The sequence below is a fragment of the Drosophila subpulchrella genome, chromosome 2L, assembly GCF_014743375.2.
Source record: "Drosophila subpulchrella strain 33 F10 #4 breed RU33 chromosome 2L, RU_Dsub_v1.1 Primary Assembly, whole genome shotgun sequence".
Lineage (NCBI taxonomy): Eukaryota > Metazoa > Arthropoda > Insecta > Diptera > Drosophilidae > Drosophila > Drosophila subpulchrella.
Window position 1 is genome coordinate 5948071 of NC_050610.1, and position 23331 is coordinate 5971401.

The window sequence follows — 23331 nt, forward strand, 5'->3', positions numbered from 1 at the left end:
AGAAGCCAGATTCTGTTTCTGTTTTTAGGGACAAACTATTTGTTAAGTAGCTGCCTTCTTATTAATAGAGTTTAAGAAGGGTCAGTAAATGGAGTAATAAGTAATTTGAATAAGTTTCAGAGTTATAATGTTAAAACAAATAATTTTGTGTAGTCTCGTTTTGCAGCATTTTCTTCAAACGCAAACACATGCGATTTTTAATAAAAATAATTTTTTTCTCTTAGAAGAAAATGGTTAAGATTGACTTATCGATATCGATTAAAATTTAAAATCTTTAAAAGCCTGTCTAAATATCTTCTCTTTGCTAACTATATGCCACATTTACAGCCAACACGTGCTCACATATTGCACTTTTCTTTTATAGAAACTTAATGGACCTTGATATTTGGATGTGTCCAGAAAAGTGTTTGTTTACCTATTCCATTAAAAGCAATTTGGGAGGAGCAGAATAATTTCAATTTTTGTTTGCTGCTGCTGAGGCTGTATGCTGAGCCTATCCAAAAGGTTGTTCACATCAAAATGGCCAAAGACAAAATTGTGCATACTTGAAAAATTTATGAAAACAATTTTCCATTTTACTCCGGCCACTCGGAGGGGGCGTGTTTTATTTGCATATTTGTAAAATTTATCTTTGGCTAAGCAAACGAAGGGGCTGGCGCTCAAGGATATTTTGTGACATAATCAAATATGCTTTAAGCCAAAGCCAAAAACTCAACCCTTCCGAAGTCGCTGCCAACAAAATGAATGAACTGCAGATAAAAGATGTTGGCCCCTGCCATGTCATGCTTGTTCAGTTATTTCCACACATAAGTATACATGGATATATATATTTTACAGCCAGAGACTTTTCCTATTTCCATCTTATTCCTTCTATTTTATGAGCAGGGAAATGCAAATGCTTACAAGACGTTTAACATGTCACCTGCGGGCAGAAAGACGCTCCGCAAAATGGTAAAATGCTCTCCACACTTATCAGACAGTTGTGCATCTCTGGCCCTCGTCTTTTCCCGCTTTTCCCGGCCATCCATATATAGATATATGTATAAAACACACATTTGTTTGCCTTACCATGTTTGTCACTTATCGTTTGGTCCAATGTTTTGCAGCTGAGTGCCATTTTCCCGGCCACCATCATGCCGATTTCCACTTCAACTCGGCCCGAGATAACTGTGTTTGCGTGTATTCTCTATTTGGAGATATATTATGATTTTATGCATGGTTTGGCCAAGAATTACTATTTTCCCAGTGCTGGAAATATGAAAAAGTGCCATGGCTGGTTGGCATTCTATTTGCGAGGATGCGAATTGCTTGAGTGCAGGCACAGCTCTAAGTAAAATAAATTATTTGAAATAATTGAATAATGTTTTTGAGCTTCCTTTCAAAAAATATGAATGCATACACTTTGGTAGAAATATTTTCCAAAAAATATTAAATATGTGTATAAGATCCCAAAATAATCCAGGTTCGGATCTGCCACCTGATTTTATTTTAGCGCTACTATTTGTTTTAATATCTGTATGACACTACTTTTGCATTTTCCTCGTCTTTCCCTCGGACATTAAATCTTTTTCGCCAGATCTCTTTTCCTACTTTTTTTCTGTTCCCTGGTGATTTTCACTCCCGAAGTACTAAAGCATATTTTATGACACACTATTTTCCTGTTATTTCCGTTTGTCGCCTCGCATTATTTTCGGCATTTTATGGCACTGCTTCCGCCATAAGTTTTTTTATGCTCCTTATTTTCGGCTATTTCAACGCTATTTAAGGCGTTATTTCTTATTTCATTTTTTCTATTTTTAAAAGCATGCTAAATGTCCTTGGCTGGCTTGTTCGAAGTGGCTGCATATAAGGCCGCCAGCTGGCCGTAGAGCTCCTTCTCGGGATCGTTGGCAAGAATTCTTATTATTATGAGCTCGCGTGTGCATCGCCTGCATTTTTCCCTATTACTTACTTCCTTAGACTGCTGGCCCGAACTTATTAAAATTGTTCGACGCCGCAGTGGCTTCGGCTGGAGGGGAAAATCGAGTGGAACACCCTGGTGGACCGACCCTTGGCCTGGGCATTGCAATTTATGTTTCAAGTTTGAAATTCCCGAAATAGTTTCGCGTGCTGCAAATTGTTAACTCAACTAATCAGCATAAAAACGCGGCCCAAAAGACCGCAGAATGGTTTTTGCTGGAAAGCGTGGCGAAAAGTGAAAGTGTTTTGAGTTGGACCAGTTTAATAGTTTTTTTTTTACAGCAATGGTATATTTCGCGCGTGACTTCACGAAAGTGTTTCCCAACCGGCATTCACATCGAGTGCAAAAACGATGTGTTAACCATAAGCCTACAAAAATGTCATACATTTGGATTTAAGTCATTGGAATACTGGGAAATTTAAAAAACATACCATCAATGTAAAAAAAATTAAACCATAAACTAGACTTCAAAGGTATATGTTACTTTAATTTCATTTTCATTTCCATGCACTTTAAAAATGTGGCCATAAAAAGCTCATTTGCGTGGCTAACGAGCAGCGGTGGAAAAAATGTGGCGCTTATATAAATACCACCCACATTCAGACTCATTTTTGGCACCCAATCAGCCAATAAATAAAGCAATATATGAACGATAAGCATACTCAAACAACAAGAAATGGTTTTCAGCCCCAATAACAATAATTCAAAATCACCAACCCCACCCGAATTTTTCTCTCTCCAGCAAATAAAGCTAATTTATAAAAACAAACGACAGCAACAGCAGTGTCAAATTTCCAAAGTAACGTATGGGCAGAAATCGAAGGAAAAAAATATAAAACGACTGCCGAAGTTGCCAAAGAAATATCGAAACGAAATTGTTTTGTTTTTCTTAAGAAGTCGAGGAAACCTTACATGGGAGAAGAAAATTATTACATGTTTTAAACTTGGTTGCGTAATTTTAAATATAATTTAAAGAGCAATTAAAAACTTTAATATTTAATTTTTTTTATAATATATTTGAGGTCTTTCTGTCTGGGTATCACCCATCGTACAAAACTATTATGAGAAAAAAATCTAGCAGTCCATGACTATCGAAATTTTGTAGACATAAGCTTAGAGGAGCTATACTTTCAGTTCACTCTGGGATATCCCAGAGGCACAAGCTCTACGAGCATAAAAATATAAAGTTATCAGTTACCAAGTTTTGTTTCCTGAGAGGTAAATTATTTTATAAAAAAGAAATAAAAAAGTGTAAATACTAATTTGTAATCGCTTTCATTAGGTCATATATTGGCAATATGCGTGCAGTGTACCAGCGGACACGTAAGAGTACAAGAATCAACTTCATGATGCAAGTGTTGAATTATGTTATTTGAAATAAGTAAAATAAGAGGAACAGTTCACTGTACAATTCCCACCAGTAATGGCAAGTACCTCCTATTGTAAGATTTCCCAGGACCTCACGTAAGATTTATGTAACAGTTCAAGAAGTGAAATTCTGCAAAGGACTAAGCCAAGTTCCACAAGAGACGATGACGTGATGATTCATGAGCTGCCAACTAAAGATACTTCTTCGATTTTTGGAGACCTGGAGTATTGACAATACCATCGGAGTTGAGCAGCTTCGTCGTCGTCCACCAGGGGTGGTACGATCAACTGCCTGATGCAGGACAATCAGGAGCTGCTTCTCTCGCCCCAAGCAACTGATCGTATCTTCTCTGGAGGATTGCGACCGGGCTGGGTCGTACTACAGTCCGGAGGATCGGGGATCAACAGCAAGTACCTCTCGTTACAAGAATTCCCTGTAACAGTTCGAGAACAGTAAGAACTTCCGGTATGATTTCTAAAGCAGTCGTAATGCAGTCCGAAGGATCGGGGATCAACAGCAAGTACCTCTCGTTGCAAGAATTCCCTGTAAAAGTTCGAGAACAGTTCATACTTTAAGTATGATTTCTGTAACAGTTCAAGAAGTAAAACTCTGCCAAGGACTAAGCCAAGTTCCACAAGAGACCATGACGTGATGATTTATGAGCTGCCAACTAAAGATGTTTTTCGATTCCTAGTTTCCTGGAGTTTTGACAATTCTTGGCGAGATTTTTACCATCGGAGTTGAGCAGCTTCGTCGTCGTCCACCGGGGGTGATACGATCAACTGCCTGATGCAGGACAATCAGGAGCTGCTTCTCTCGCCCCAAGCAACTGATCGTATCTTCTCTGGAGGATTGCGACCGGGCTGGGTCGTACTACAGTCCGGAGGATCGGGGATCAACAGCAAGTACCTCTCGTTACAAGAATTCCCTGTAACAGTTCGAGAACAGCAAGAACTTCCGGTATGATTTCTGTAACTGCCAAGGACTAAGCCAAGTTCCACAAGAGACCATGACGTGATGATTTATGAGCTGCCATTCGATTTTTTGAGACCTTCAGTATTGACAATACCATCGGAGTTGAGCAGCTTCGTCGTCGTCCACCAGGGGTGGTACGATCAACTGCCTGATGCAGAACAATCGGGAGCTGCTTCTCTCGCCCCAAGCAACTGGTCGTATCTTCTCTGGTGGATAGTGGACTGGGCTAGGTCGTTCTACAGTCCGGAGGATCGAGGGTCAACAGCAAGTACCTCTCCTTACAAGAATTCCCTGTAACAGTTCGAGAACAGCAAGAACTTCCGGTATGATTTCTGTAACAGTTCAAGAAGTAAAATTCTGACAAGGATCAAGCCAAGAGATGATAATGTGATGACTTATGAGCTGCCAAGTATCGATGCTTTTCGATTTCTGAAGAGACCTGGGTTTTGGCATTGCTTGTCGAGACTTATACCATCGGAGTTGAGCAGCTTCGTCGTCGTCCACCGGGGGTGATACGATCAACTGCCTGATGCAGGACAATCAGGAGCTGCTTCTCTCGCTCCAAGCAACTGATCGTATCTTCTCTGGTGGATAGTGAACGGTCTAGGTCGTAATGCAGTCCAGTAGGTGAAGAATAAAGAGTCTCGTGGAGTATTCAATTTATGACATGGCTCGATGCTGAAATTTTGTCGGGTATGAGGCCAAGTCGCATTGAAAATCTTTGGTTAAAATCGGAGCTGCATTTCTCGCTGCTCCTATCTTATTTTGTGGATAATACAGTAAAACTTTATTTAATCCAAAGTACAATTAATTATTTTTAGTAACTCGATTTCTGTATCGATGGAATCCTGGGCGGCAGTCTCTCTAGTCCCCAATTGGTACATCTTGTTCATCGAACTCTTCAGATTCTTATTTGTCATCGATTTCAAATCCGAATCATCTAGAAATCAAGGTAGCATCATTCTTAACATGTATTAAATTTCTTTATCTAAATAAAAACAAACAAAGCAAGGAAAACGCTAGTCGACTGGTCCGACCATCTGATACTCGTAACTCAGCTTAAGACGGCAAATAGGAGGTGGAGATGTACAAGCAGCAAAGCGAGATTGAAATGCGCCACCTACCGAAGGTAGACAGACTTAGGCGTTATGGGCTTCTGGGTTTCTGGGTCAATCGATAGGTATTGACGAGACTGATACATGTCAGTTAAAATTTTTTATCTAGCATGAAAATTGTGGGCGCCACAGGCTTGGTCGGTTTGTGGGCGTTAGAGTGGGCGTGGTAATCTTTTTTTTGGGTCAATCGATAGGTATTGATGAGAACAATACATTTCAGTTAACATTTTTATTCTAGCATTAAAACTGTAGGAGCCACTGCATTGGGCGGTTTGTTGGCGTGGCACACTGACGAAACAAACTTGCGCTGCGCAGGAATCTCAGGAATCTGCATGCCAAATCCCAATAGCCTAGCTCTTAAAGTTTCCGAGATCTCGGCGTTCATACGGATAGACGGACAGACGGACATGGCTAGATCGACTGGGCTAGTGATGCTGATCAAGAATATATATACTTTATGGGGTCGGTAACGCTTCCTTCTACCTGTTACATACTCTTCCTTTTACTCTATGAGTAACGGGTATAAATATGTAAATACTACTGAAGTCGACGTGATCATTTTTAACTAGTACCAAAACAGCTGGAGTGCGCCGATTTTATTTTTAGGCTTAGAAAGACCCGCACAGAACGAATTGTGTTAAACCCAAAATTTTGAAAAATCATCCGAGTTTAAAGTCAAACTTTTACAATACCTAAAAATATGTCAGCACATGAACTTGTTGCGCCAAGCGTTGATGATGAGTTCCCTCTTGCCAACCGACCAGCCGCCAGTGGCAATGGATCTAGATTGATCGTTGTCCATCACAGCTTTGTGGGTAATGCCCGAGGTGAAAGGCAAGAAATCTGTAGTTTTACGGAAATTTTTGCTGGATCTTTGGATGGCCAAGGGTTGCATGTTGTCCTTGCTGGATCTATGGGTGGCCAAGGGTTGGAAGTTGTCTTTGCTGTATCTCTGAATGGGCAAAGCTTCAAGGCTTTCATCCTTGCTGGCAACTACCATCCGTGGGTGAGCCCTGGAGTAGCTCCTGGCCTCCTTGCGAGCAGCTGCTCGGCAGCAACATCCCTCAGAGGAGGCCTTCTTCTTGGGCTGACTCTTGCTCGTGCCCCTGGGACGGACAATCGTACCGAGTCCCATTTGGCGCACCAGGAACTCCTGGGCCGCCAGCATCTGCTTCTGCTGCTGCTCCTCCTCCCAACCCTTCTCCTCGGCCATGATCTTGAGGATCTTGGGTAGCATGTGCAGCGAGGCGGCCGCGTCCACAAAGGCGATGCGCAGGCGCCGTGCGATTACGTCTACCAGTGTGCAGGCGTACTCATTCCGCACCGCATACTGGACCTCTGCCTCGATGTACGGGAAGTTGGGATGGAGGCGCTTCCTCAAATCAGGAGCATCCGTAAATAGGGCATGTCCATTCCAGCCATAGGAATCGGATATGTGCTGCGCCACATCCATGGGCACATCGTAGTCTTGCACAAACTCCAGCGGCAGCATGCAGCACCAGGATTCGGCGCCGTCCAGTTTGAGGTCCTGTGTCCAACTGGAGGTCACATGGTCGTCGCACAATCCACAAGACTTGATCGCCACGTCGACGGCATCGGCGGCCATCACCCGATAGCTACTCCAACGTCCACCGGCCAACGTGATGAGTCCATCGCCACTTACCTCAATCACATAGCTGCTGATCGGGGAGCCCCGCTTTTCCTCTTCCTCCTCCGACTTGCCAGTGGGACAGCTCACGTTAGGCTTTACTCCCGTCCAGGCGCTCAAGACGTGGCAGCGTCCCAGCTCCACGCAGGGCTCCATCTTGGCCTTGGCCGCCTCCAGGAGGCAGTCCACGTCATCTGGATCGGGAGTGGGACTCCCACGGCCGGGCACTTCGTCCAGCTCCGTCTCGCGAATGCCCAGAACCGTGTGATTCTCGAACGGCACCATAAAGATGGTGAGATCATCTTTTTTGTGCGCCGGACTCAGCAGGCCGTAGTGTCCGGAGCCAAAGTACCGGGGCAGCGAGACATGGGTTCCCACAGTGGGCACCAGGATGGGAGCAGTGCCCTCCTTGTCCATCTGCCGGATGGCATCCGTGCTAGTGCCCGTGGCATTGATCACAGACTTGGACTGTATGTAGAACTGCTCGCCGGAGATCTTGTCCCTGACGCCCACCACCCGACAGCAGCCCTCCAGGGGCATAAGCTCCACCACCTCCATGTGGTTACCCACATTGGCGCCTAGGGCGACGGCGGTCATCACTAAGGCGATGCACATCCGGGCATCGTCCACCTGGCCATCGTAGTAGACGACTCCGCCGCGGAGACCCTTGGTCTTCAGGAGCGGAAACTCGTAGAGGGTGGCCTCCTTTGAGAGCAAGTGGGATCCACGCACATTCGAGGCGGCAGATATAAAGTCGTAGACCTTAGGAGAGGGCAAAAGGGGTTTAAGACCTATAGACACCTTCACCCTCACCTACCTTCAATCCCAGCCAGGTGCAGGGCATCGCCAGCACACTGTATATGGGTATGATCATCGGCTGGATGCGGTTCAGGTGCGGAGCGTTCTTCAGCATGGTCACTCGCTCGCTCATCATCTGAAGCATGATGTACAGCTGCTCGATGTCCTTTTCCCGGAGGGCAGTGCCCAGGTAGGATCCACTGCCATCAATCAGTTTACTAGACCGCGAACTGGATCCACTCGCAAAATCATCCGCCTCGATGAGGGCGGTTTTGAGACCCCGACAAGCCGCGTCTACGGCGCAACCACAGCCCACTGCACCTCCGCCGATGACCAGCACATCGAACTCCTCACCCTTTAAAGCGTTCAGGTGCTCCTCGCGGGAGGGCACCACCTTCATTCCCCCGCAGCAGTGCTCTCCGCGAACTTTGACCCTGCTCAGCTTCTGGGCAAACAGAAGGGACCGGTTAAGTAGATGGCGCTTATCGCTGGGACGAACTATCCTTTGTGCCAGGATGGCACCCAATTTGGACATCATATTGGCGGGTCCTTCAATGCAGGCAACACTAAGAAATTTTGAATTTTGACGGGTCGCGTCTTATTCCAAACGCTACCCAATTTTTCCAAAAATTTTCCAAAAAGGTTTAAAAAACAAACTGCTCTTAAATGGTTCGTGGCATTCTCCAATGGCATAACAAGCAGGCCTACTTCGTTTTACAATTTCGCTACAATTAACAATCATTTTATAATGGATTTCGATTTATTTTTTCATGATTTAATTATAAATATTTTTTTAATTTTTGTATATTTATCATTTTTTGGGAAAGCAAATTATTGGATTTCCATAACTTGATCTTTTTACTAATATTTATTATATGAATAATAATATTTAAGACATATTCCTCAGTTTGTAAATTGTTATGACTGAAGTATCCCCGCTGTATCTATTTAATAAATTTTTTAATGTTGTAAATTAAATATTCCCAGTTTCTAGGCCTAAAGTATCAACTCTTTCCTTATTAAAAAAACCACCCATTTCTGTCGATTTTCCATTTAAGATTAATGCCGAAAACGCAGTTCAACCCTTTGGCAATCAGGAAGGCCCAAAACGAGTTCAAAATTCAATAAAAAGTTGAATACGTTGTAATTGAGCGACGTCCAGCTACACCCACACCCAGAGCCAATTAAAATTAATGAAAATTATAGATATGCGCCTTGTCGCCTCGCCAGTCTCCTCCACACCTGGGCCAAAGGTGTCGGGCTGTCACAGTTTCTGACAATTTAAACTCGTGACTGGCAGGCGGGCGGACAGAAGGACCTCCTGCGGGGGGCGGTGGGCGGTAAATTACTATGCTTAGCACATTAAGGTTGGAAAATTTAATTACATGCGATGGCGAAATGGGGGAAAACGGGTAAAAACTCACCGCTATTCGATGGCCAATGCTCACCAGGGGCGGGGATGAAAACACCGCCCACAAAACGACATTTGTGTCGGAATATTAATGCTTGTCCGAGGATGAGGGTCCCAGGGGACTGTCGATCCACTGGTGTCAACGCAGGCTCAGGACTCTGACATTCCGTGGGCCTAATGAGTTTGTTTAAGTAATTTCAATTCATTTGTTAATTTTCAACTATTGTCTCTCTATTGACTTTATTAATGTGCCCGGGACCTGTCCATCACTCTGTCATTCCGTCACTCAGAGTTGAAGTGTTTTGGCCATCGTGCTCTGTGTGTTTACCCAACTGCCTGCCCGAGTGTCCTGTGGGAATGCGACGCTTTTGACTTTTGCGTGCCGACCACCGGCATTGTCCTTTTGTCATTGGCCTGGTCATTAACACGGTGTTTGGTGTTTGGGCATAGATAAATATTCAATTGCTGATTGCCCACATTATTGATAAGGCAACCACGCACATTAACCGGCAGAAGTCAGCGATTAAAGTTGTATAACGTGATATTTCCACACGGCTAAATTGCAGAGTCGCCAAAAGACCAAAATATCAGATATCCTAAAATCATAGATTAAATCAAGAACGCATTAAGAAAATTCTGAAAATTCCAAAACAATATTCTGGTCTTATTAAAATTTTCGAAAATAATCCCATTCAGATATACGGAATTTATATTAAAGATACAAATATGTTATTCTGCATATATAAAAATGTATTACTCGATATTTCCATACGGCCTAATTGTAAAGTCATTGAATGACCAAAAGATCACTGATCAGCGAACCTAAAATTATAGATTAAAACAAGAACGGATTAAAACCAGAAAATTGTACTGAATATAACCGTTTTATTAGAAATTTCAAATAATACGCATCAGATCTTCAGGTGTTATATAATAAAGATACAAATATGTTGTTCTGTCTATACTAAAAAAAAGCTTGAAGGTGTTTTTCAAAATATTTCAATGTTTTGTGAGTTATTTTGAGCCGTAGGAAATAGTAATCTCTAGCTGTCAATCAGGAACTTGAGTAAAATCTTCCGTATCTTGTTAAAAAGTTAAATTTAGTTGACCATATTAGGGTCTTATCCTTCCCCTAGCTGGGGCCACAAAAAAGAGCAACAAGAATTGCGCCGGCGGCCTTCTAAACACAAATTTCCGGTGTAAGCCACATAACAAACCTGACCTAATACCCCCTCACGGAGGACCCCGCCAAGCTGCCCCCCTTTCGGCAGGCAACCGCCACGCCTCGGCACTTTGTTACATTTCGTTACCTCGCCAAAGTGCCTCAACACATTCGGCGGGATACGGCGTGGCCTTGTTGCTTCCTGGCCATTTTACCACCTGGCCCACCTGGCCCACCTGCTCCACCCACTAGTCACCACCCACCGCCCACCACCCCCTGCTGGCTGCAACTGGCTTTGTTTTCCCGCTCGTTGTTGCTGGCATGTGGCTCACCTTTTTGGGGCCTGGTGGCACACACCCACCCATCCGCCAGTTGGTCTACGGGCATTATTGCAGCTATAAAGTCAGTGCCTTGAACTTTTCCTCTGGCTGTTTTTGTTTTGTCCCTTGTTCTTTTGGTCCGGCTGCTTTTTTTCCGGATTTTTTTTCTCATAGAGCTCTCTTTTTGTCGCCTTATTGCCATTGAAGTTTGTTTTTTATGGCCTGGCCGAGCTTGACAGTAAGCACGGCGGCGGCAAAACTTTTCCACTTCTCATTTATTATTACGCTCGACGGTTGTTGTTGTTGTTGTCCTGACAACCGAGCGACACAAATTGTCGTTTGTCCATGTTGCCTTCCTTCGGCAGCAACAAAATCTCGGAAAAAACATAAGAACAAAATTGTAAAAAAATGAAAAAGGCAGCTGCTAAAATGCTAAAATTAAAATAATTCTAAGTAAACGATTTGTTTCGCTTCGGCTGGCAATCAGCGAGGTGTTAAGTGGCCCAAATAGTCTGGCAACGAGCAACTTTCATCTTTGTCGCCAGACATTTTACGGATTCCGATTTTTTTGGTACTTTATTGGAAGAAGTTTTGATTTATTTGGGGCAACAAAAATACATAGCTTTTTAGGTCAATGTAAAATGTAATCCTTCGGTCTCAGGTGCGCTGAACAGCTAGGAAAATTAATTGGTATAAATATTAAGCTTAACATTTAGCCAACTGATTTTATTTAAATTATATATAATTTATTTTTAAAAAAGATTCAATGAAAATTTTTAAAATGATTTTACCTTAAGAAATTTGAACTCAGTTAGCTATTCATTGTTTTAAATAACCACTTTAATTATTTTTTTTCTTGTTTACTTATTAGAGATATAATTGCATTGGCATTTTTTAAAGATGTTAGAGGTAACTGAGCATTTCGAAGAAATAATTAACTTTTTAAAAAGATACAATTTTTTAGAAGTTACACAACTTTTTAACAACGTTTTTATTAATTATATCGAATTATGCTCTGTAAGCAGTTTTAAAACAATTAGCTAAGGCAAATGTTTGATAAAACGAGAAAAGAACTTTCGAGGGTTGCTCCCCTTAATTACCAAAGTGCCAGTTTAACCGACTTCGAAATGCTCCACCAAAAGGCATTCTCAATTGTCAACAATTGAGCCAAATTTAGCAGTCGTATTAATGTGTATTGTGGCATAATTGAGTTGCACACGCACACAGGAGGAGGGGAGAAGGTCGGAAGTGGGGCAAGGACCCCCAAGTCAGGACAAAGGGCCGGGAAATGCTCAGCCAGTCCAGGAGTCGTGGTCTTTGGCAGATCCACGAGCAGTTGGACCGGGCATAAAGGCGCTAATTTGTAGCAATTAGTTTGGCACTCGGCCATGGCAACAGCAAAGGGAAATGGAGAATGGAGAAAGGCCAGTGGTAAATGGCGAATGGGCTCGGCCCGAGGAAATACGGTAAACATGCACACAGGACGCAGGACATATCGGTGGACACGGGACAGAACTCGGCATATGGCACGGACCGAGCACTTTCCAAAGGACAATTGATAACAATTGAACAAACGTCACGCGGCCAGCCGCGCGTTTAAAGCGAGTTAAAATGCCACATTTTTAACGGCATGACATCAATTAAATTTATTTCTTTTCTGCCACCCAGCAAAGCACGCACTGTCTGCCACATGAAAATTTTATATTTTTATAGCTGTCTCTTTATTTCCCTGTAAGCAAAAGACAGCATGGGCAATGTACATTGTACATATATAATGTATTTATTCTGACGTACTTAATTGCAAAAATTTTAAATATCCTTTTGTTTAAAATGTATGTTTCTTTGTTTTTAACGAAAGCCTTAGCATCGATGTGCAGTTTTTGTGGAGACGAAGGGTAATGGTTATTGTTGCACTTTAAGTTTTAAATTAATATTGAAATAAGCACCTAACAAATTCTTTTTAAATGTATTTTTATCGAGTTGTCGTGGAAGTGACAATTGATTATTGTACTCAAAGTGATGTAGATTTGTACCCCATCGCTGGTAAAAATGTATTCTTGTTAATCGGCTTAAAGTTAACAACATACATGACCCCATTTTATCTATAATCTTTTCACCTTTTTAAAAAAAGATTAAAATAAAATGGTAAACAAATCTCATCGACGGTTCACATTTTAATATAATATTAATCTTACATTTAATATATATATTTTTAATTAATAATCATTTCACGTTACCAAAATATCTGTATACAATATCGTAGCAGAGGGTATCCATGAGTTTTTACCGTCCGCAATTCACATTCCATGGCTATCCTTTAGCTTGCCCCCATATCTTAACAATTGTTGTTCTCCTTGTTGTAGGCAACACTATTTGTGTCATGCAACAATGTAATTGCCACTGTCGTTGTCATTTCCGCTGGACACACGTTTCGACGACATAAAAAAGGGACAGGCTAGGAAAAAGGGGAAAAAAACATTAAAGATATTGCAAGAAAGGGGCCAACGGGACACCGCCCTTGAGGGTGGGGTGAGAAAGTTGGGCGTGGTCGGAAGGAAGTGAGTTGTAGGTCGGCCATTGTGCAGTTTTGCGGTGAGCAAGTCGGATTGTGGCGCCCCTCGGAGGGGCAGGGCAGGGAAAGTGAAGGGGCAAATGTCCTGGCCAATTGTCAGAGGCGCGGGCCATGTTAAGTTGAAAATAATAGACGTGGACATGGCTGTCATTCTGTCAGTCCGAGACGATGTGCGCCGGACACTAATCGATGTGGACAAATTGCAAAGGTTACAGGCCCACCCACCGCCCCCCCAATCGACCGTACATCTTACCTTTACCTTTGCCCCGCCTGGAAATTAATGGCTCAATGAGGCAGCGCATTAGCTGCTGGCTTGTTTGCCCCCAGGAGGGATTTTTAATTGCTGCCCGGTTGGCCATTCTGTGGTCGCTCCATTTATTTGTGCCCTCCGCAAGCAGCAGGTTCAACTCCTGCGGTTGACCTTTCCCATACCCCTCCTCCCCCCTCCGATTATCCACTCCGATTCCACACCCCGGTGATTCCCCCGCTTGCTTTTTAGTTATGCTACAGTAAACTTGCGGTTGCCCAGAGCATGGCATTCCCACTCCCCCTTCAAAATGGCATCCGCATCCCATGCATGCTAAATAGCCCCGGGTGCGGTTTATTTAAATACGTTACCAGTGAATGAAATCAAGTGACGGTTAGTGGATGGGGTGATAGTTTGGTCGCAGCTGGCTATTATCTCAGTTAATGAGATAAACGAAGGAGCGTAATATACCCCTCAGTAAAACACTTAAGATAAAGACAATAAGCTAATAAGACTTTTAATCGTTGGGTTGACCAAATAATATTAATCTCTGCATTATATTTTAACCCCACTTGTCTAAGCAACTATATAAATTAGAAAATTCTCAATTTTAAAATACGCCTATTTTCAAGTATGAAAATTCTGAAGAGATAACTGTTACCCTTACATTACATTACAATCAGGTATATAATTATAATATCTAATAAATATTTAACTGATTTCAAATGTAGCTGAAATATTTATGGTTCCAAAAATGCAATTTTAAAGGATTTTCTTAATAACGCAATATCATAGAACCAATATTTATAAAATTATCTTTCTATTCAATATTTCAAAGAACTTTAACTTACAGCTTATTTATCCTTTTCTTTGCAGGTAATTCCATCTCCCCATCAGACTTAAATTTTGGCTACTCCTTAGTAAGTTCCCACATCCAGTAACCTATTAAACAAATGTTGCCTATGACTGCTATTAAACTCTAGAATGTCCAACTTTGTTCAATGGGCCAAAGTTTTCTATTTCAATTTCAGTTTTCAGCTTGAAGCAGTGAAATGCAGGGGCCATTAACAGCCAGCCAACACCTCCACTTTTCGATTCTCGGCTCATCCCGACTGCAAGCCGCATTCGACACTTTATCACCTGGTTGGACACTGGCATTCAATGGCTTGTGTTTTTCCACACGGCCATAACATTTAATGGGGCTCCGCTTAACGCTTGTAAACACGTCGGGGCAATCAGAGTCCGGACCACGCCCCCGCCTGGTACTATATAGGATTATTTGGGGCGGGAGGAGAAAGTGCTGGCGAAACTTTGGCTTTCTTTTCACAAATTATGCCCATCGGGCATGCTAATTTCACTTTGGCTTTTGGCCACCTCTCTGAAAGTCTACAATTACCGCTAATAGCTGGCTGCTAAAATCAAATGCAGCAGCCCATTCATTATCGTTAATTGCGGTAACCAGTTGGCGCCCGTATTATTGCAAATTAACAAATCACTTAGTCGCCGAGGGCAAACACAAGTTCCCTGGGAAACTTGAGTTTATAAAAAACAACGAAATTAATTAACCAACTTATTCAACTTTAACAATTTAGGGTAAAGAATCTGGAGCGCACTTTAGGCCAAAAATTATAAGGGCAAGAGAACAATTTAGATTATGGCAGATCGACTAAGGACCTACCCTGTATTCTTTAAAAAATGTGAATTTTATTACAAGATTATGGGTAATCCAATTTGTGAAAATAAAACCATATTTTAATGATTATAAGGATCATTAAAAGAGGTATATAGAATTTTCGCATTCTTAAATATGCATAATGGTAAGCCGTTCCAGAATCCCTTCATTGCCATTTATGGCCGAAAGGATAAGGGCTCACAGAATCGGCCAAGTTGCCATTAGGCCTTTACGCTTCGCTTAACTCGTTATTGGAGCTGATGCTCATTCGCACAAAAGTTTTCGGCTGGCGGCAGTTCTCGTTCCGAAAGCAATTATCCTCGGGGAAGTGTATTCGACTTAATTGATTTTCCTGCCGGCAGTTGCTACAGTTTTAAAAGGATTTTAATAAGCGCATTGGGGATGTCTGTGTGGGAGTGCCTCGGTATATGTATACGTATATCCTTTGTCCAAGGGTCCGCCTTTTGTGCTCCATTCTCTATCCTTTCGGTTGAAAAGTTCAGCGCGCATTTAGATAACAACATTTCGTCGGCTTTTTCACACTTTGCCTCCTTTCGGGGCCAAGTAAATTTTGCAGCCGGACGTGCCGAGGTCCTTGGGCCATAGACCCTCTGAAGGCTGCGGATTTCGTAGGTTGAAGTTCAAGTGGGGGCCTCTGTGTGTGTCTCTGGCTATTTGACCGGAAGTTAAGCGGCCTTTTTTCTGGCCGACTCGCTCTCTAAGCAGCCTTCTAAGCCGATCCGGGTTAAGTGTTTTGTGTGCGCCAGCTTGTACTTTAAATACAATTTGAAAATTGTGTTTATTTAATTGCCCGGAAAGCATTCAGTTTCGGTTCCTTGCTGTTGGTAAACACTTTAATTTTCGCACCTGATTGAGTTCTACGGCATTGAGCCACAGAACACGATATTAAATTTAAGTGATTATGGCGAAATGAAAGTCATTATACTTGGATTGAATGAGTTTTATTTTTGTACAGCATTAGAAAAGTGTTGTAAATAAATAAGCTGTGGGGTTCTTTTTTAAATATATTGAATGACCTTTTTAGTTCGTAGAGAGTTCTTACATGGAACTATATCTCCGACTTTCCCATTAACCAGTGTGCTGCTCGAGGGCCAGAAATGCATGAGTTTTCGCCAAGGACTGACATAACCGGCTTTCCGAGTACCATTTCCATTCATTTGCCGCACATGGTGGTCCCTTCCAAAAGGCTCAAATTGTGCAGGCTTCTTCAATGCGTTTCCCTGTTCTAACTACTATATCTCCCCTTCGGCGCCTTCCTCTATGTTAATTTCGCAGGGATCTATGGCCAGGGCGCCTCTCATGTTTTTTGATGATGAAGAGGTTGCTGGCATGGAGCCAAAAACAACAGCACCCACAAAAAAACAACTCCAAAATTACTGGAATTTTTTTTTACCCAGACGCACGCTGCATTTGAGCACGGAGCAAGGGATTCCAACCATGGAGATGGCCGAAAACCAATAACAATAACGACCACATGTACGCCTCCGAATGCCCAGGTCCCCAACTTCCTACTCCCCGGCCTCGCTTTATATTCTATTTTCCTGCTCGGTTTGATGAACTTCCCAGCGCGGAAAAGAGGGGAAAATGGAGTTCCCTTTGGTTCGGCAATTGCCGCTGCCTGGTTTCGATTGTTTTTCTAGATGATTTTGATGATGCGGTTGGGGATGATGATTACGTGGTAGACATGGATGATGTTGTGCCAGCATTTTTTTCGGGGAACCCACACCGTCGCGATTTCGTTAATAGAAAATGTAATTGCTGTTATTGATATTTTTACAAACTTTGGGAATGGCAGTGATTTAAGGTAAGATTGATCGGTATTTATCGCTTGACTGCTCCCAAAGAATTGTATGGAATTTAAAGGTTCTTTAATTGCCTTTCTGACTATTCACATCGCTGCCATATAGGTAAATTGAAGGTGATGTGTTTGGGTAGCCAATAGACACCTGGGAAGCCGACTGGCGACAACGATTCCTGGCCCTGTGGTTAACCACAGGAGCCATGGAATCCCAAGCACAGACCAACAGTCGGACACTGCCTGCAATTTGCATGCGCACACCCCAAACGAATGCCAATGGAGCCAACCGTTTCCTTTTTCTTGGGCTTGTCAATCAGTTCATCGACTACCAGACTTCCATGACATTTTGATTGACTAGGAATTGAGGAAAAAAAAACAAAAGTGGATGGAGAAGTAGAGCAGAGTCAAGAGTCAATTGAGCTTTAGGTGCACAGAATTTAATGGAGGAATAGAAATAGCTTAACGTTTTGGATGGATGGCTAATTACGTTAATACACTTGATGGCCAAAAAGTCAAAGCGAAGCTCATCAATAATTACAAAGGAGTCAAACTGTGGAAAGTGGAAAACGAAATCGAATCGGGACTTGCAGACACGAAGGCCAGTTGAGTTTATGCTTTTAGTTGGGCAAAGTCAAATGCCACACAATCGCTGCAAGAGTTGAATATAACACATCAATCTTAATTACAATCCGACAACGAAGTGCCTTGGCACAAATCGAGAGTGAAGTTTCCAGGCTTCAGCCAATTTGCCGAGAATTATTTTTGCAATAGAATCCCATTTCTCCGCCACCTGCCTCAATTGCAAACTAATTGCAAGTGATGTTTCGCTTGATTCGCCCTTCGAAGAACTTCCTTTGCCCACAAGTGCGTAAATATTGCTGTTGCATTAAAAGTAAGGAACAACAGAGCAATTAGCTAATTGTACCATATTAAGCCATCAGTTATTGCGATGAGTTACTCCATAACTGAGCACCCCTCATCCCTATAACTAAGCACAAAAAAGTATTTTCGCATTGTTAAGCCTTAGCAATCTGTTTGCGAAATAGAAAATTTAAGGCCAGTCTGAAGTTGCATTTACAGATGCTGGCAATAACCGAGTTCAGATACAGATACCGAAACACAGTTAGGGAGGCTGCGCCTGCATCTTGCACAGATGTCCGGACTTTGGGTAGAGCCTGGCCAGATGGCCAGACTTTTAGCACTCCGGGGATAAAGTTTCATTAGGAGCAGCCCAACACGGAGCTGCACTAGTAAAGTGAGGCCTCGCAAAGAATGAAACAGACGGGGGACCGACACCCTACCAACTATTATGCTTTGCAGATGTATGGCGCACTTCACTGCAAATAGCACTTGAGCTTATGACACTGCCACCAGACCAGTTCCAGTGCCAGATCCCCCCTTAACCCACCAAACTCAGGCACTCCGACCCCAAGTCAACCCCTTCTTCATACGCCGCCACTCCACTTCAAGTGCATGTGAAACCGCAGTTGAAAGGCATTTATTGTACTTGTCGTTGTTGTTGTGCTTGGAGTTGCAGCTCAGACTGTGGTTAGCCCTAGGGTACGCCCAGTCACCACCCACAACCACCCTGCGCCCTGGCATTGGGCTCACAAAAATACTGGGCTCACTCTCATGAATGCCAATGCATGCAGGACTCATAAAAAGACGGTGGGCGTGCAGTGGAGATGACTTCGTGAGTTGCAAAGACACAAAATGGAAAAAGGGTTTAAAAATTAAAGAAAAAATTATAGATAATATTATAATAATTTAGAGGATGAGTGCAAAATATAGCATTTAATCTTAATGAGCTCCTAATTTTACAAACCAAACTGTAAAATATATAGCCCGTCGTCAGATTCGATACTGACATGGCTATTATAATTGTCATTTTATAGCCTTATAAATAAATCAAATAGAAATCATTTTTTCTTAGAGTTAACTTTAAGAAATTAAAGGTTATAGGTTACATAGGTTAAATTATTATTCCTGTCATCATGGGCAAGTCAGAAATACCTTCCTTAAAAATGGTTAAAGAGAAACCATTTTCTTTTCTAAGAAAAAATTGTACGTCCTATAATCACTTACGAACGAAAAAAGTTTTTGAATGAGAAAACAGTCTTCATTAAGCCTGGTCTCTCACGAGCTCATCTCCAATCGTGCTGCGTCTTTTTGTGGGTTAGGCATTTGCTAAACGACCCTAGTTAACCTCCAGGCCAAATAATTTGCATCAAGCACTTGCACCATCACCATTGCAGAAACTTTGGCAAAGAAGCCATGCTCGGAATCTGGTTGTGCCCTCCGGGATAATATGTTTCACTCCCTTTGCTCCGCATCCTCGGCTGTACCGCTCCGTGGAAGCTTGCTTATTTTAGTTATGGCATTTGGAGCATTTTTGCCAAGTTTACAAGATTATGCGCTTAGTGGCTGCTCCAGAATGTTCGAGCACCTCAAACTTCCATTCGGGTGTGTTGAAAACTTTCTGTGCGAGGTGCAAAACGAATATGGTCTCGCACTTTGCCTGGGGTGTAATTAAATTGCAAGCCTCTTTTTAACGAGTGTGCTGAGCATTAGAGTTAAATCTGTCTAAATTGGAGCTCCAGAAGCAATTGGTTGGCTTAAGAACTGCTATATAATTGGGTGGAATAGTTGGTCTAGAACCCGCATTTCTTGACTACTGACAACTTGACTGGTTGACTGTCAACACTTTTAGGATAAAAGTCAGCCTGCATCTATCAATGGTAGCCGTACATAAACAACTTATAGAATTTATTAAATTGGCCAAGAGGCTGCCATTGTTTGCCTACAAAGACCCCCGGGCGACAGTCAAACAAGGCAAACAAACAAACAACAAACATTTCGCACACGGCCAAGAAAATCTTTTCTTCCTTTTCTCCACTCTCACTTTTCCGGATGGGCCGCACGGCAAACACTTGGGGAAATTTATGACAATGAGCCAACAACTGTGAGTGGTCATAATATAAATAACAAGTAGGGCAGTCTGCAAAGGGGCGTTTCGCCACGGGCGTCCTTGGTGGGCGTGGCCGGTGCGTAACTGGTAACTGACCATGGCAAAGTGTTGTTGTTTTATGGGGGTGCCTGCGCTTGGAGGTTGGAGTGGGGAAAGCATTCGCTTAAGCGATTCAACGGCCCATTGTGCTTGATTGAAGAGGGAATCCCGGGCCGAGAGAGATGCTGAGAGATGGCTAAAGGGATTTCCCACAACCCTGTGTGTGTGCGGCACATGAGCCTGCAATTGGGAAATTATGCCCCTAGGACACACTGAGCAAAGTGAAAAGCCGACTGCTTGACTTTCTGGCCTCTGCCACCTCAGTCAGTCTGAAACTGGGTCCCAACCACTTACACATCCACTTCCCAGATTGGAGTCAAGTTGGCCACATTCATTTTTTATGCCTGCTGTTGCTGCCGGGCACTTCGGCGACAGCCTGTTGAAATTTAAGACAATTTAAGTTAAACGGTCTGTACCGAAACAAATTTGCCTTTGCCCTCCCAAAATATTTGGTAATTTGATACTTCTCTGAGGGCTTGCAAAAGTGTTTAGATATATTATTTATATCTTTAGATAGACTTAAGTTACTGGCTGTTTTTAAATGCTTCATTTCTTTATTTATTGAGGGGTCGTTCTTTCTAATAAATTCAAAAAATTCTCTAAGGGCTTGAAAAAAATGCATTCATTATTTATAAAGCTGGTGTTCTGCTCTGAGTTCCTTCTAATAAATTGTAAATCAATTTTTCAAGTATTCTAGGTAAGCAACTTTACCACTAAGTAAACCAACTCTTTTCCTTTCACTATTGATTTTTAATTACCAAACGAGCTTGAAACGTGAAATCCCTCAAAGACATTAAAACAGATGTCGTCAAAATGACAAGAAAAAACAATGGAAAGGGAAAAATTTACGTTTGCCTTCAACGAACGGCAACTGGCCGCTAAATAAAAAGCCAAAGAGTTTGCCACAAAGTTACTGAATAATTCAACGAATGTCCTGCCAACATTTTAATTTAAGTTTGCGCTTCGACGGTCCGCAAGATAAGGAATTGCCGAAGAAACGGCGGGTGGAGATGGTTGTATTTATTTACACTTTGCTGGCCGCCAAATGACGGCCACAAAAATTAATAGAAAAGTTTCCCCAAAGACACTCGGCAAACAGCAATGGCGACGCGGGGCGGAAAGAACAAATTATGCAGCAATTTCATTTTGATATTTTTGTCAACACAGGATGAAAGGATGTTAATGTAAATGACTGCCCCCAAAAGAAGCCCGCAAAAAGGGGGAAAAGAAAAACTTTTAATAATGTCTCGAATGGAGCACTTTTTTCCTTTGTTTCTGGCCGTGGTCCGGCAAAAAAGGGAGTAGCCACAAACTCTTGTTCACACTTCATTTATAATTCTGGGACACAACGGACTGGGCCTTTGTTGTGATCCAGCCCCTAATTATTATTTCCACGAATTCGGGCCGAGATGAGAGTAAATTATGTTTACGATTGCATACTGGGACCGTCGGTCTCCACTCGGCCACATTTATGCATTCCCATTCGTTTTTATATTCTCAAAGTTGTTCTGTCTGAGCAGTTTTCTTGGTATTTCTTGGCGTTATGGCCCACTTAAGGCAGTTAGGATGAAACTTTTCTGAAATCTGGCATTGTGATTTCAGGGTTGATTTTAAAGAGTCCTTGAGGTGAACACCTGCGTTAAACTTTAATCTTTCAAAATAAACTTTAAAAAATGTAGTCAGAAACTGAAGTCAAGACAATATCTATCTAATAAATTGTATTATTTCTTTCTGTGCACATAGCAATTTCAAAAGCAAAATTTAAAACATTTTAATATAAGCTCATAAATTGAAAACGAAAAAAATGGAACACTTTTTATCGGCAAATGATTATTTATAATTTATTGTAAAAGTACCAATTTATTCACTAACGTTTTTACAAATTAAATTATTTCTACATAATTTAAGGCAATTTGAGGGAGGCGTGTCGAAATAGTATTTGCGTAATGACCCACACAGACGAAGTTTATTTAGTTACAAATCAAAGCAATGCATTCAACCGCTTCAGCGGTATGAATAAATTTGAATATTTATCTCATTAAATTGAATCGGCGCAATTTACACCTATTCCAAACGAATTCGTAGCCCAACCCGAACTCAAACCCAAACCACACACACAATGCCATTTTCCCCGCAATCCCAAATCCAAGGCATATGTTAACTGTCTGTACGTGCCAGACTGAAAATGGCTGTGTCTCAGTTCCATTTTCCATTTCCCCATTTTCCTGCCCCCCTGGCCACCCTTTTTCCCCCCTTTACCCCTTTCACCACCCCCCTCGTGACCACTCTGTCTGACTGTCGACATATCTTAATTCCCATAACCAGGCGAAAGGCTGCATGAATTTCAAATTCAATTTGGCGCATTTTACATAATTTATTAAACAAAAGGCTCAACAGCAGAACAACAACAGCTGAACGTTTTATTGCATGAGCGACGGCTAACAAGGCACTTGTGTGAGTGTGTTAGTGAGGTGGTGGGGGGGGTTGATTTCTATATGTGTGACTGGGCGCAAAACGTGGCTTTTTCCATAAATAATTTAGGTGTGAAGATTAAATCGTTGCGATATGGTTGAAATTGTTGACAACTTAATTTGTAAAGTGGTTTCTGCGGCCGGAACTGTTTGCCCGGAAATGCATGCTCCTCGTAGAAGTGTGCAAAAAGCCGTGATTTCAACGGCATATCAAAAATGATCGACCACTGGGGCACTTGAGACCATCCGGAAGACAACGCGGCGCATACGTAATCTGCCCGGGAAAAGAACGAGAGGCCGATTGAATTATTGAAAAATTAACCAGCCGGCAATGAACGGCATGGCATGAAGTGCATTTCTCGACGCGTAAGTGTGTGAAATATTGCCTGAATAATGCAGAACGCACTCACGAGTGGAGTTCACTGCTGGCGGCTGTCGATTGCTGCACTTGACACAACTCGACTTCGGGCCCCCTGCTCTCCTCCGTCTGGCTGCAGTTTAATTGCCGTCATCTGTTTGTTAATTGCTACATAATTGTTTGAAATAAATTCACTCACGACTCGTTTCGCCCGGCTGTTTCGCTCCGTTCGCCCGTCTTCCGCTGGCAAGATGTCGCCAGCCATCGAAGCGCTGACGGGGCGTATGAGTAATGCTCTGCACAGTGCGGGCCCATTTGATGGTCATGCAATTTGCATGTGCTTTAATTTTCCACTGTCACATCGCCG

At 42.5% G+C, this 23331-nt stretch overlaps 2 protein-coding genes across 4 annotated transcripts in view; one reads left to right on the forward strand and one right to left on the reverse strand.

The window, feature by feature from the left end:
• LOC119546015 (neural cell adhesion molecule 2) overlaps positions 1-23331 on the forward strand; it is a 49222-nt gene that overhangs the window by 3968 nt on the left and 21923 nt on the right. The gene's annotated exons all lie outside the window — the stretch shown is intronic.
• Positions 5230-8566, reverse strand: LOC119546014 (glycerol-3-phosphate dehydrogenase, mitochondrial). Of its 2 annotated transcripts, XM_037852020.1 has the most exons (3): positions 7885-8566; positions 6112-7829; positions 5230-5244 (listed from the first exon to the last, which is right to left on the reverse strand). In XM_037852020.1, exons 1-2 carry the CDS (start codon positions 8401-8403, stop codon positions 6123-6125), a joined length of 2226 nt encoding a protein of 741 aa, XP_037707948.1. In that variant the 5' UTR covers positions 8404-8566; the 3' UTR covers positions 5230-5244; positions 6112-6122. The 2 variants fall into 2 exon arrangements, with proteins under 2 accessions (XP_037707948.1, XP_037707947.1); XM_037852019.1 differs by lacking the exon at positions 5230-5244 and having other exon boundaries at positions 5978-7829.

What these genes read in the sequence shown, in the direction of transcription:
- LOC119546014 (XM_037852020.1), bottom strand. Translation starts at nt 8,403, where the DNA reads ATGATGTCCAAATTGGGTGCCATCCTGGCACAAAGGATAGTTCGTCCC. An exon ending in GCACCTGGCTGGGATTGAAG is followed by an intron (nt 7,830 to 7,884) that starts GTAGGTGAGGGT and finishes CCCTCTCCTAAG; the next exon opens with GTCTACGACTTTATATCTGC.